Raw genomic sequence first — 14,985 nt, 5'->3', positions numbered from 1 at the left:
TTATTTAAAAGATTATGTTTAAATCAAAATTAGCCGTAAAAATCAACACTGCAGCCTATGTTTCATGTACAGTGCTGTATGGGCATATCCAGCTTGTCAACCAGCTCCTATATGACGCACGCACGCACGCTTGAAATATTGATTTATGTCCACATAAACAGAAGTACAAGAGCCTTGTACAAAGGACAAACTCTGCCAGTGCAGTCGGATAATAGAGGCACACACACACACACACACACACACACACACACACACACACACACACACACACACACACACACACACAGTAGTAGTAATAGACAAGTGCAAGTAAATGTAAATGCAGTTGTTTTTCCTTTTTGGAATAGCGCTGAAGTTGTTAATGACCAACTTGTTGTTAAACGACAGTAGTTTTTAATGTTTCTCCATGTCTGACTCTCTCTTCCAGTTCTTGTGAACAACATTGTCGCTCTGGGTCGACAATTATTAGGTTAGTAATGTGTGTACTGTATGTTATAGAAATATCTATTATTGGGTTCATTAAGTGTGTACTGCATGTTATAGAAATATCCATTATTATGTTAATAAAGTGTGTAAATGTGTGTTATAGCATCCAACTCACACCTTAATATCATTTGTTTATATCTGTTCGAAAATGCTTTGTAGAGTAGACAACAAACAAATAGTGCAGTAAGAACATTTCAATTCCCTCCTGGAGCACGCTATCTCTGCGTGTCGGTTAAATGGTGAAGATAAGAGCAGACAAGACTATTAAAGTTAAAGTGTATTTAATCAATTAGCAGTGAGTTAAAAGTATTACAGATTGAACTAGAAAAAGTGCCCTTCCGGGCACAGGTCTCCACCAGGAGGATAGGAGTGTGTGTGATGTTTGGCAAAATGTTTAGGAGGATGTTTTTTTTTATTTGTTTTTGCAACAATTTTCTTAATTTTGTTGAGGAAATGTAGAGCCAGATCACTCATAGCATCTCTGAGGATAGAATTCTGGATGAGCAGGACATGTGCAGCATTTTGTACAAAACGGGCCACTCCTGAAAACTTTGGAAGGCAATCTTAGCCAATCCGTGTACAATCTGAGAAATCCAACAGACTCGTCTTGATCACATGACTACAGAGATCATGTGTACCGATTGCCATTTCTTCATACGCCTTTGATGGCAATTGGATTATTTGAGGCATTTTGTTCCAAAAATGTGTTTTGCAAAAATCAACCTGTTGGTGGCGCTATAACAGGCCAATGTGAAAAGGGTGGGATATATTCCTCAGCCTAGTAAGAAAATGTGTGAAAAATTTCACGTAAATTGCATGCTGCGTTCATGATTTGAGGCTTTTGTTCAAAACGGGGCAATCTTGCAAACTGTGAAAGCCAATTATAGCCAATTAGGATGGAATATGAAATATCAGACAGATCCGACTTGAGCACATGACCATAGAGATACTGTGTAACGATTTTTGGACAGAATCTGGAGGAGTAATATAAAAAAATGTGTTTTACAAAAGTCGGCCTCCTGGTGGCGCTATAAAAGGCAGATGTGGAAAATGCCGGACAAAGGTTTGTCCTCTAGGGAGTGTGCTTGCAACGTTTCACGCAGATCGGTGCAGTTTTAGGTAAAACATGTGAAAAGCTGCCTCATGGTGGCGCTATAACATGCCGTTCTGGAAAATGTGGGGCAGAGGTTCATCGTTGGCATCCAGGGAGTGTGTGTGCAAAGTTTGGCATCGACCGGGTTAACGGTGCCGGAGATTAGCTGGTAACAGACGGACGGAAGGACGGACACACACACACACACACACACACGGACACACACACACACGGACGGAGTGCAAAACATACTCTCTCCCCATGCCTTCGGCCTGGTGGAGACAATAATAGAATGAGTTAGGGAGATCTCTGGGCGTCAAAGGCTGCAGTCCCTATCAGCAATACAGAGTATCACCGATGGCAGAGCATGAAGTATGTGCATCTCCTATCCTGTCCCTCGCCCATATACATGTATACGTTAACTAACAATGAAGAGGTTATTTCCCATTATGATGAATAATCATTTCTGGTCATCCCCTTCTAGTAGACTTCTGCTTTTCCTCTGGGTCACTATATGGTCAGCAGTTCTCTACCTAGAGGAGATGGGAGACAACCTGTAGAAATATAGGAACTCTGGAGTTAACAGTCATAGCATGAACTCTTGAGCCCCCGGCCATCTGCCTGTTGGTTTCTTAAGACTTCCTGATATCACCTTTATTTCTGTCATAGTGCGACAGCACGGGGCTTTTTGTCCTGTGAGGAGATAACCGCTAGTCATTGTATGCATTATGGTGTGGCACACTAAGCACAATGTTTATAACATGACTGAGTGGCATGTTGGCAGCCTACACATGGCAATGTGGTTATAATGTTAAAGCATGGACACATAATACCATAATATACTCGTAGTATTCTGAGAAACTATATGATCGGACTATGCCACAACCGGTTGCAACTTGCCAGTTCTAAGATTACAAACATATAATTGAAAAGGATATAAGCAAAGGATAGCTCATCATATCCAAGAAAGGTTCTTGTCCTGGCTATGATAGAAAACAGGTTAAAGAACTTGGAATATTCTGATGGTGTCTGGGGTGAAGAAGTAACATTTTACCCTGTTACTGTTATTAATCAGTATAGTTTTGGACGGGTTTAGGGAAAATAAGTAAGATTATCAAACTAACCATAGATTCTTCAAAAGGTTGTATATGACTAATTCAGACCCGAATCAATACGTTTTGAGCTTGTATTTTTGTGGATATGCTACTTTTGGTATTCATGAAATTGAATCCTGAAAAGTCACAGCTTTTGAAGTGAGACTGAATCGCCTTTTCAGTGGCACTGATGGAAAGGCAATGGGGTCATCAGAATGACCCATGCCTATTAGATTGAGATATCTTAAATTGACATTGATTTTTTTTCCCCCAGGTATTGCTGGTTGGAAAATGTTACATGTTCCTCATTTAACACATTTATTTATTATTATTTTCTGTATTTGCTTCCCTCCTAGGCTTGTCTCTGGTGACACTGTGCTTGGATTCAGAGAATGGCGTGCTGTATTACCTGTGTCACGCGTGTGAGGCCTCTGTTTTTGACATAATTCATCATCTCAAACAGGCTGAGCACTTTCGTAATTACTACGTAAGTGTTGACCACCACCTTACACAGAGATACAGTTGGAGGCCATCGATATTGTCCTTTTCTTTTTGCTGAGGTTTGCGTGATCTGCGCAAAAAGACAGTTAACCCATTTTGGGCGGGAACCCCTTTTGGTGTTTTAAACATTATGTTATAATTTAGCTATTGAAAAATAGCAGATCTACAAGCTCATAGCGCGCCACCGAGTGGCGCGCTACGAGCTTGTAGGTCTGCTATTTTTGAAAAATCGTGAAAATATTTATTTCAGAAAACTGGAGGATTTAGAAGGATTTTTAAAAATTTTGAGGTCAGGCCTAAATGGGTCAAATGATAAGGGACAATATCGGTGGCACCCAACTGTACACATCAGCTTGCATAAATGCTCTACTTTAGATATTTGTGTCTTATTTCCCAGAACTACACCAACCCAGACGTGCTGAGGTTCTCCTGGATTCCCAGCCCTTTCCCTCTGACTTTTTTGGATCCTGCACTCCACCTCAACATCACAAACAACCGGGAACAACACACTGGGAAACTGCAGGTCGGTTGGCATGAGCAGAGCAACATTCTTTCACCCAATCCCCCGGTTGTTTTACGGACAGGGATATGCATTAGTTTCCAGTCCACATTTTCGCAGGGAATCATAGCTTCAAATGGACATATTGGTTGTTCAGTTTGACCCACCAGTTTTGGAGATATGGCTTATAGAATAATGTCTTGCAGAAAACAGCGAGTTGAGAAAACAGGCTTGAAAGGTTCACTTCTGTGGTCTCTAACATTACACCTAGCTACATGTTTAAGCATTTATTTCATATTTACATGTCGATTTCAGCTCTGACACTTATTTCAGACATGCTCTAGTATGTGAAGAGTCTGCCTGTGCTATTAACTCATTTTTGAAAAAAAAGGAAACAAAAATAACTTTTCTCCTCTGGTGAAAAGCTGGAATTTGCGCGATGGCAGTCTCTCAGTCAAATCTGGTCACATATGGCTGTGCCAACATGCACATACATATTGTGCATGAAATCACTTTAGTGCACGTGTGTGAGAGATGGATAGAAGGAAAGAAGATACGGCAGAGCTTGATTAGTATTCGGTGCACGCATGCACACACACACACATGCCTTCAACCTGTTAGTACGCACAGACTGCAGCATCGGGGCAGATAAGGTCGTGTCCTGAGGCCTCGTATGTCCCACAACATGTATGTGATGTGATCTATGGGACATGTCTAGGAAATGTATGAAACTCCTGTCTGCTATAAAAGCAGCTCCACTGTAAACCTGACTTCATGAACATGAACTGTTTTATCCCAACTTTTCTGTGCACAGGTTCTGGATTTGCCTCCAGATGTGTTTGAAACAGGGAAAGGCAGTTATGTGGAAGGTACAGTGCTGCTGCCCTTCTGTGTTATAATGTGTATTTAGAATGTTAATCCTGAAGATTGTCTGTCTGTTATCTTGACAGCACTATCTGGTGTAACAAGTTGTTTAGGACACGTGATCACAGATTTCCACTCCAGTTATCCACTGGCTTACAAGAACATGATTACATTGAATTGCTACAACAATGCTTTTATTTATCTATTTTTTTGTTTGACATGTATTCGTTATCTGCCCCAAAAATGACATAAATATGTATTTTCTTAGCCATCCTTCACAATGAAATATTGTTATTGCATTCTTATTGACTTTTTAACATCCTGCCCCTATTTATACTGTATAAGTGTATCCGAGTGCAGAAACATCTCTGCATCCACCAGAGAGAAAGCTTGCCTGCCATCCCCACTCGCACAACTGAGCTCAGTAGAGTGGACACAGGCGGCTCTCGTTGGGAGAGGCTAGCTGCACATGCTAGACACTACTTGAAATGAAGAGAAACTCTACTCTTTGTATAAGATAAAATAAGCAATCTATGGCAGTTGTGGTACTGCTGAATCTGACTGAGGGCAGCTGGGAACGGGGTGAGGGAGAGATGGAGAATAAACTTGTTGCAAATCTTTGCAGCTTCTGTATCCAATAAATAGGTTGTGTAGTGGTCTACTGGTCAAGTTGCATACCACATGGAGGCTCTAATGCAGCTTGACAGCGAGTCGTGGGTTCGATTCCCGAGCCCGACAGCCTTTACTGGGTGTCATTCCCCGTCTCACTCCTGTTTCCTGTCATTTATTAATATCAATGTGCAGCTGCTAGTCTTCATCTTTGTTTTCAAAATGCACAACTTCATGCTGTCCGTATGTTCACCTCGATAGGACACAAATGTTGACAGGCTATCACTGATGACCTCGTTCCATTGGTGGTGTGATATGCACTGCAGGATAAAATATGATTCTTTCATGTGGACTTTAAGGACTAACAACACTTGTATTCTAGAGCGGTACAAATGAACTCATGATGATCCTTCTCTGTTTGACAGTAATGCACGCTCTGGGTCAAAATGACAACCTTCTGAAGCAGATCACAGGTCAGTTCCTATGCTGAATTTCCATATCATCTCTGTCGGGTGGAAGCCTCACATGTCCAAATCTGTAACTTATCATGATTCAAATTCAAAAATAGCAAAAGTAGCGGATCTACAAGCTCGAAATGTGCCGATTCACGCAACATTTCGAGCTAGCGGATGTCAAAGAATCCTGATATATATATATATATATAGGTCGGATTAACATTTAAATGAACTCGGTGTATATCTCCAAAGCAGTTGGGTGAGATAGACATCTTGTCCTGAATGCAGGTATTTACTGCTGGCCTTGACCAGAGCAGCTGTGGGGTCAAGAGATATGGACTGAAAGTCCTGTTTTCACACCCCCTTTTTTTATTATTATCAATGACACTCGGGTCAGGTGACTAGTAGTAACCCTTCATTAGGGACTTTAAGCAACGACGGCTACGGCAGTCCGCTCCGGCAACCGGAAATGGATCAGTGCTCGATACATAAACCTGCTTGCCGTCGCAGCCCTTTCTAGTACGGCAGAACCTACACTTACACGTAGTGTCTACAACGCCATGTCATAAACATGTATATTGAAATTAGCGGTCATACATTTACACCGATTGCTCCAGCACCTATCTTATGCTGTGTAATGTGTTGACATGCTCTGAATGAAGAAATAACACTAATACCATATGTCATATTAACCATGTTTATTAAAACTTTTTAGAATAACACAGATTGCTCCATGCACCTTCCTCTTTCCAATGCTGATCATGTCCAGTGCATATAAGAATTAAGCAATATCGGCAAGTTAGCTGACACGCAACGGGGTGTTTTGCCCTAGCCTGGTTAATAAACCAGACCGAATCAGCCGTTGGCAAAAAAAAGTTGCCTACCAGCGGATTTCGGTCTGGCGAGGCTCAGTAGCACGCCTCTTTCCTACAATCGAGAACAGGTCGGACCAATCGGGACACGGTATGCAATATGGGCGGGTTTTGGTACAGTGACGTTCAATGCTTGAGACTTTTGACTGACAGTAGCTCTGACCAATTGCGTCAAAGAGAAAATGTTTGAACCCGCCCCCCGGGAAATGAAATCCAAGTGGAGCCAGCCCAGACTGATATACCGCGACAGTGTTGTGTGATATTAGTCTGGCTTATTAGCCAGGCTAGTTTTGCCCTCCGTCCGTGTGTCCGTCCGTCCGTCCGTTAACAGCTAATATCCGGCACCGTTAACCCGGTCGTTGCCAAACTTTGCACACTCACTCCCTGGATGCCAACGACGAACCTCTGCCCCAACTTTTCCAGAGCGGCCTGTTATAGCGCCACCATGAGGCAGATTTTCACATGTTTACTTATAACTTCATCAATCTGCGCGAAACATTGCATGCACACTCCCTAGAGGCCAAGCACAAACCTTTGACTTGCATTTTTCACAAAAAAAGATCCCTTATTCGTCATTGTGTCATCAAAACAATGTGTTTCAATATGTGTGATCCATCCATCTCTCCACAGCTGCAAGGCCCAAAATGATGACCATCCAGACATACCTGGAAACGCCCAACAGGAAGCACCCTCTTCTAGGTCGGTGCATTGCATCTCAGAATAATTAGTCACACCGGAGGAAGATACGTTTTTGTTGTTTTTAATGAATGCACACACACAAGAAATGTCTTATCTAGTGAGAAAATGATGTCCCAAGAACCAGAGTTGAACCACATGCTGCTTATTATTGCACTCTGTTGCACATTTTGATCCCTGCAGGTCTGGAGCACCTGGTGGAATGCAGCTGTGAGGAGCAGACTGATAGACGCGTATATCTCTGCATCGTCTGCAAACTCACTCTAACCGACCACAAGATCATCAACCATCTCCTCAGCTTTCAGCACATCCACGGCTACATTGTAATTTTATAATAGACTCTGATTGTTGTTGCATAAAATGGAAACACTCAGTCAACATGCTCAATATATAGTTTTAATGATTTTAGTACTGCTCAATAATATCAGAAACAACAGAGCTGCTATACGTATGCTCTTCACTTGGATAATGTTTCTCCACCTATGATAATAATAGCTCAAATGTATATAGCGCTTTTCAAAATACCCAAAGCGCTTTACATAAAAGAGTAAGGAACTAGCTTTATTCAAGAAAACAAGTACAAGATGCTAGTGTGTGTGTGGGGGACTCTGGTACTAGGGCAAATGTGCTCATTTAGTTGCTGTGTGTTAAGTCAACATTGTTTCAGGTCAAACAATATAGCAGGCTAAAAACAAGGCAGGCTCCATCATGACCCAACGACTGACCTTATGCTGTACAGTACAGTGATTCCCAACCCTTTTCACTTGGAGCCCGCCCTTATAACGTCGGACAAAAGCTGAGACCCCCTACGTGTACACATGCAAAGTTGGCCTACTACATACTCGGCCTGGGGATTCAGCCATGATGAATGAATGCCTGGGTAATCCCAAGAGTAATCCTGCTGTTGTTCTTGATGAGGCTTTCCTCTTGTGCCATCACAGGCCTGCAAACTGGGGAGATTCTAAGGCCTTGGATGACTGCCCGTTGGCTACTAAATGAACCTCAGTTTTGTTTGTGTTTCTAGAATGCATGGCATCCCTCTACTCTGATGACGTACAGCTGTTATAAATACGACAGCATGATGCAGCAGGATCATTTCCCGTTTCCCAGCATGATGCAAGATTTTGCAAAACAGATGGAAGAAATCCATGGAACGACCATCACTGATATGAAGGTAATGAAGTACAGTACACTAGTCTAGAAGTACAGTAAATGATCATTAGAAATACATCTGTGTGCTAGCCTGGCATGGCCAGACTAATATCACTGCGTAGATATTAGTTTGGAATCTCTGTGTGGAACCTGCATTTACAAGGGGTGGATTGTCAAAATGCCTCTGGTGATAAACCTGGCCCATATTTTCATACAGGTTCCTGATTGGTCCCTCACTACCTCTTAGGGGAATCCAATCACAACTGAGTGGTGCCAGACCAAATCTGCCGAGGCAGACAAGTCTGGTTTGCATCCTGCTTTGCCGGGTGTCTATGCAAATACAATTGGCCCGTGTTCGGGAGATGGAAGCCGGGCGGGGAGAGTGATAATTGTCACTGCATGTACGCCTACGGGCTGGGGCGGCACCTGCCTGCCAGCAGGGAGTGTTGGGCGGGAGGAGTAGGACGAAGGCCCTGCCGTCCTCCTGGTGGGACCTCCTCACTGGCAGCTGAGTCGGTATAGATGACAACACAGAAATGTGTGGGGGGAGGAATTCATTCATTAATTTTCAGTTTTTCACAACAAGAATGAGAGAAGAAAAAAAGGAGAGGAACAAAAGAAGAGAAAAACAGCTTGAATAATAAGAAATAAAATATAATTTCAACCATACACTGACACCAAGCTAGACAGGAACGCCCAAAAACGTCACATCCGGTTTTAGCCTGGGGTAAGAATTTTCTATGGCTGCCAATGCAACTTGGTCCAATCCTTAATCACATACGGACAAACATCTATGCCGATGCTATCTAACTTGCGGAGGTAGCGTGCCTTGTCCACGGGCAACAGATCTTTCAACGTATGGCATTGCAAATACGTTTGATAATCGCTACTCTGCTCAATATTGTTTTGAAAATGCAGCAAATTGCATTGCAGTGAACGAGCGCAAATTACAACTTCCCCAGGGGGTGGACGGAGTCACAGTTTGAGGAGCTGATTACGCGCCGTGGTGTCAGTGTATACAGCATATTTCAGGACAGGAAATGGCAGGAAACGTGATGCTCACAATATACCTGTATGTTAGTTTTAATAATTGTAAGACCTTCTGTTGTAGCAAGTGGTTCTGCGGCCTGCTTTGTTCTCGTCAGTGGAAGCGGCCTCGTACAGTGACGGTAAGTTTTTACTTTCTGTTCCAGAGTCAGAAACACTATTCCTATTATTATGCCTGCTTAGGGGCACATTCAGGGAATTAAATGCAACTTATTTGTAATTCACCTCTGTAGGTAGGATCGTGCTGATTCGTGCACGATTATGAAATTGTGACGGATCTCTGATTTATTTGCAGGGTCATATGGTTTAAATAAGCAAAATCAAAATGAAGCAGAAATATAAGGGACTAGAATTACAGTGCAGGCAGAATTATATAAAGAAAGTATTATCATTATAAAGCCTACGTGTCTCTAGATGTCCAGATAAACATTTCGTTTTATATTTGTTGATTCACTGACAACGTTTAGCCTTGTCGATACTGGGACACTGGAGGAACATACGCAAGGAGAGCAGCTTGATAACTAGCATCACACCAGGAGACAAGCTGGGTAAGTATTAGACTGAAGGAATATGACATAATAATAATAATAATAACTATTTTATCCAATAGTACTATTCTTGGTACTCAAAGTTTCTTTCACAAAACGGAAAAAAGAAAAGAAAGAACTTAAGAGAATAACTAGATAAAAAGCTAACAACTGAGCAAAGAAAAACATTAAAATGAAAAGGCAGAAAGGGGGTTTAGATTTGGCCGCAGAATGCGGCACTTGTTTAAGAGGAAAAGTAGTATATGAGATGGTGCATAGTAGTCATCGTCCATTGTCGATGGGGATCTCACAAGTGTGAGGACCTCATCTGGATATAGAGGACAGATAATGAAGATTGATGAGTTAGTTAGTGGGAGGTTAGCATGAGAGGACATAGTCTCTGATCTGAGACGTATTCCTCCAGCTTGGAGGTTTTCAGATCACCTGATAGTAGGCAATAGACAGACAGATGTGCTGACCTGGAGGAGAGGTCAATGATGGTCACACAGGAACCGCTGGCCCACTTGGGGCCAGCGATTGGATGCCCCAAATGTGGGCCATACAATTCCCTTAGATGTTGCCGCTAGCCACCATAAAGTGAGGCTTCCAAAAACAATTGTACGCTGACAGACGGGGTAACTGAATGAAAAGCAGGATGAGTATGAAATCAGACTACTAGAGTGATTGCTGTGTTAACGGGTTTATACCTGTCTTGGGGACCTGCAGAGCTGAACGTGTCCTGAGAAATAAGTAGGTTGGACCAGAGAAACAAGATGGAACATAAGGCTGACTGTACAATGACTGAAAGCATGTAGTCGGTAAATCTTTTTGCCTTTTGACTGGCTGTGGTTGAGTGAGTCCAGGAGTCATTGATGGTCAGTGATGTGATGTGGAGTGGCAGTTCTTCCATACAGCTTCACTGATACAACCCTGAGATTGAGGGAAGCAGATGTGAGGACATCATCTAAAATGAACAGTGACGACAGACAAGAATACAAGCACACAAAGCCAATCAAAGAAGACATGGGACTCTTTTGCACCGAATAGAACTGCACTGTTATGGTTAAAATATATATATATCTTTTTTTTTTTTATCAAAGCTGCAATCTGGAACTCATTTGATTGGAATACAATACAAATTGTAATCAATCTGCAGTGTAGTTTATAAAGTTCTCTAACTTTTTCATGTCAAGGACCACCCCCAGCAGTCTCTGTGTTTAACTATGTACAGAGCACAGACCATTTGGTACTGTATAACTATCAATGATTTAGCTGGGTTACGGATTGCAGTTCTAACATGATTATGATTGTTAATCATGATTATTCATAATGATGGGGATTTTTTTTTTTTAATTATTTTATTTTATTTTATTGTTCATTGTGTTTGTGCTGTATCTTTGGTAGAGGTGTGAGAATATTGATATACCCTTGAATATTCCAATAGTTTTGTGATAAAAAACAAAAACGTATATTGCCTTGGGTACAGTATCGCAATATATTTCAATACTGTAATATATTATGACATTTACCCTCCCCTCCCATTTCAAATGGTCTACAACCGGTAACTGGTTTAAATGGCTGGCGTCCTGTAGGGTAGCCTTCATCCCCATTGGTTTAAATGGCTGGCGTCCTGTAGGGTAGCCTTCATCCCCATTGGGCTGAAGGTAACTGGTTTAAATGGCTGGCGTCCTGTAGGGTAGCCTTCATCCCCATTGTGAGCAAATGCTTTGAGAAGCATGTGAAATAGCAGCTTGCCACATACCTTAGACCAGGGGTTCTCAACCTGTGGGTCGCGACCCCTCGGGGGGGGTCGCCAAATTATTTTGGGGGGTCCCCAAATAATATAATATAATAATTATTTTTTTATGCAACTGAATGGCTGGAAAATGGAAATGAAGAGTTTACATATAGTACACATAGTACATGCATACACCTTCCCTAATGATTATATCTGGTTTCAGTATTTATTTATGGTGTATTGTCTCTATTATTAAGGTTATTGTAGCAGTCAATTTATATTGGGGGTCGGGAGTGGGCGGGGCGGGGGTCCCGAGACGTTGCCAAAGCATTTTTGGGGGTCCCCGGCCAAAAACGTTGAGAACCCCTGCCTTAGACCCCCACAAATTCTCTTAACCAGCCTTAGACCCAACACTGCACACTGCCCTCTCACACCTTGAGAAGAGGAACTTTATGATGCCAGGTGATGAGAATGGGCTCCAACACCTCTGTCCCCCTGACCCTCAACAGAGAGCCGCCGCGGTGAAAGTGTGATTCCGCACAGGACGTTTACGACCTGTGACGTTTACGACCTGTGACGTTTACAACGTTAGCAGGGCTTGCAGGCTTATCAAAGACCATGGACTGTTTCAGATGCTACCCCCACGCACGCACACGCACGCACGCACACACACGCACACACGCACGCATGCATGCGCGCATGCATGCGCGCATGCATGCACGCACGCGCGCGCATGCATTTAAATATTTTAGGAGTAGGAACCTTGGCTTGCACACAACACCTTTTCAGCATCTAAAGTAGAAGTAGGACCAATGTAGAAACATTATTATCCTGTCTGACTATTGCTGTTATTAAAAAAAAACCTTTGTTGTTTGATTGTTTTTATGTTCATTATAGCTGCTACAATGTCTGAGGAATCTGAACTAAAGACTGTTAATCGTCTGTAATTGTACACAAGATGTAACGATTTCTGTATTGTGATTTGTGATGCATCATGCATCGTGTTGCCAATACATACTATAGCCCTGTTTTTTGGCACAAAGGTACAATATGTAATGGCCTCTGATTTTCTTATGCCTCTGTGAGTCTGTTGGATGTGGAGATGACTTGTGTTTTATACAATGTTCTGATTCTGATTGTTCTGATTGTTATTTTATGATGAGGAGACGAGGGCAAAGTGCTACAGATAACCAAATAAGATGTTTGAATAAATTGCCAAGTTTCACAATTACTTTATTTTGCGAAACAGAAAATCCAGATTTTTATTTCCTTTACTGTGCATCCCTATGACAAAAGATGATGTGGGATTTAGCAAATGTTCTCAAATGTGACGAGAACAAAATGAGGAAGCCTTGACATACACCTGTTCCCTGTTCTTCTCAGATCATCTCCTTCTGAGAATCATTTGTCTTTTTTTTTTGTTCTTCAATGTTGCTTGTTCTTTTCAGTGAAAAAGAAAATTTTGAAAAGCAGCGCCTCTCATGACCCAGTGTCCATGAAAGACAGCGATGTTGCAGCAGAGAAGCAAGATGCCCAACACCCCTCTGACACTAAGACGGGTGAGAATCTTTGACACAAAAACCCTTTTCCCCTACAGAAAAGGATCCGGATAGTTGAAGGCTATGCCTCTCAATAGATGCTATATAGGAACCTCAATGTTATAAGATTTAGCTATCTGCCCTTTGGAGTCTGCTAAGCATGATGTGGATGAGAGAAGGAGTGAACCCAAAGTAGAGTCGGGAGTGTCTGAGTTCAATATGTTCTGGGTTTATTCACAGGAAACGGGAGTAGTTGACAGTTCCCGTGGCAGTCACGTGGGATTATTTTTGATGTGACCGTCAAGACATCCTAGTGGCAGTCACATAGGATTAGTGTTTGCAGAGAATTCATTAGACTGAGTATCATAAATCTCGCTTGACGCGAGACCTTGCTGTTACTTCCTGGTGGCTCTTCCTGTCCTGCGAGAGATGGCATTCATTCTGTATCGGTGTCTTTGCCTGGTGTTTGTCTTTGTTGTCAAAATCCAAGATTTGAGAGAAAACTATCCGCAATTCAGCCTTTGTTTGCTGATTTTAGTATTTATTGAGTATATTCATAAGTTAATTATCATTATGTTTTGTTATTTTATGTTAGACTGTGTGTTAAAGGCAGGATATGGGAGACTGTCTATTTTGTTTATGTCCCCTGAGCGACAAGGTTGGGTCAAGAGGTCACCAACATGTCCACACACGGACAGACGTGTCCGTGGCAAGCTATGTCTGTGGCATTTATTTATTTATTTTCTCAACAGTCGCAAACCATCTGACATTATCTTCTTTTCCTTGCTGTAAATTTGATTGAGAGATATAGTCTGGTTCATAAAGCATTTTTCAGTTGAATGTCAGATATGGCATCAATCAAAATTGTAGCCCGTGCAACGCTTGCAGATCGGCTATTTTTGCAGTGCAACACCATCGTTCAACCAGCTTAACTGGCTGAGCTGAGACACTCTTGTTTGTTCTGAGAGGTTGCATGTGTGAGTTGGAATGTACACAGTATACTACTACATCTATTACATTTAAGAAATACAAAAGAGTAGTGCCTAAGCCATTCAGGACACAGGCTAACACTTTAAGTCCATGTATCTGATGTGATCTGAGACTAGCCAACACCAACTCTGGACTCCTGAATCGCTGCCCTCTACATATGTATGTCTATGGCCATATCAAAGCCTTGGCCGTAGAGTGACGATTGCTCTGAAATGATTCATGAAAACAGTGACATAGTTGTTGACAATATTTGAGAATTGAGGTCCTGCTGTCAGTGTGCAAGAATTATGACACTGATCGTCCAAGTGGTATGCAAACCTTTACAGTATGTGGACAGACAGAGGCGCGCGCACACACACACACACACACACAGTGGCACACTAACCAAGGAATGAGCCTTTGTAGTATCTCTCGGTCCAAATACCGGCTCGCGACCCACGCAGGGAAGTCCCATGGGTGTCTCCTACGTCCGTGGTCACCCCCATCCCTGATTGGTTGGTCTGTCGTCACATTCCTTTGGGAAACCTGGACAACCTTAACTCTGTTGGTGACCTCAGTTGATCTTTAGGATCCATTCAAGTTGGAGATCATTGTATAGGAAACCTTTGAATTGCAAACCATTGTACTCAACATAAAGACAGAATGTGCCTATTGGTTGACGCACTGGACTGGGCACAGGGAGCGCACGCGCAAAGACACACCCATTACGCTACGCCTTGTAAAATATCTATGTATAAAATTTAGATTCAGCAGGTTATAGGGAATTGACCCTGATATTGATGACTGGTTGATGGGAACACTATACCTTTTTGTCTTAAGAAGAA

General features: G+C 42.3%; 1 protein-coding gene across 1 annotated transcript in view; it reads left to right on the top strand.

The window, feature by feature from the left end:
• The window catches only part of LOC306938735 (uncharacterized protein), a 55,103-nt gene that overhangs the window by 5,479 nt on the left and 34,639 nt on the right, over positions 1 to 14,985 (top strand). Inside the window, exons 5-15 of the mRNA XM_079523002.1 lie at positions 428 to 469; positions 3,030 to 3,160; positions 3,572 to 3,697; positions 4,488 to 4,542; positions 5,572 to 5,619; positions 7,104 to 7,172; positions 7,353 to 7,492; positions 8,194 to 8,343; positions 9,433 to 9,490; positions 9,836 to 9,916; positions 13,082 to 13,192. Coding sequence (XP_079379128.1) covers positions 428 to 469; positions 3,030 to 3,160; positions 3,572 to 3,697; positions 4,488 to 4,542; positions 5,572 to 5,619; positions 7,104 to 7,172; positions 7,353 to 7,492; positions 8,194 to 8,343; positions 9,433 to 9,490; positions 9,836 to 9,916; positions 13,082 to 13,192 — 1,011 coding nt within the window. The remainder of the gene's footprint in view (positions 1 to 427; positions 470 to 3,029; positions 3,161 to 3,571; positions 3,698 to 4,487; positions 4,543 to 5,571; positions 5,620 to 7,103; positions 7,173 to 7,352; positions 7,493 to 8,193; positions 8,344 to 9,432; positions 9,491 to 9,835; positions 9,917 to 13,081; positions 13,193 to 14,985) is intronic.

This window comes from Electrona antarctica (genome assembly GCF_951216825.1).
Source record: "Electrona antarctica genome assembly, chromosome: 15".
NCBI lineage: Eukaryota > Metazoa > Chordata > Actinopteri > Myctophiformes > Myctophidae > Electrona > Electrona antarctica.
The sequence above is the reverse complement of the archived record's forward strand: the minus strand, read 5'-3'. Positions and strand labels throughout refer to the sequence as shown.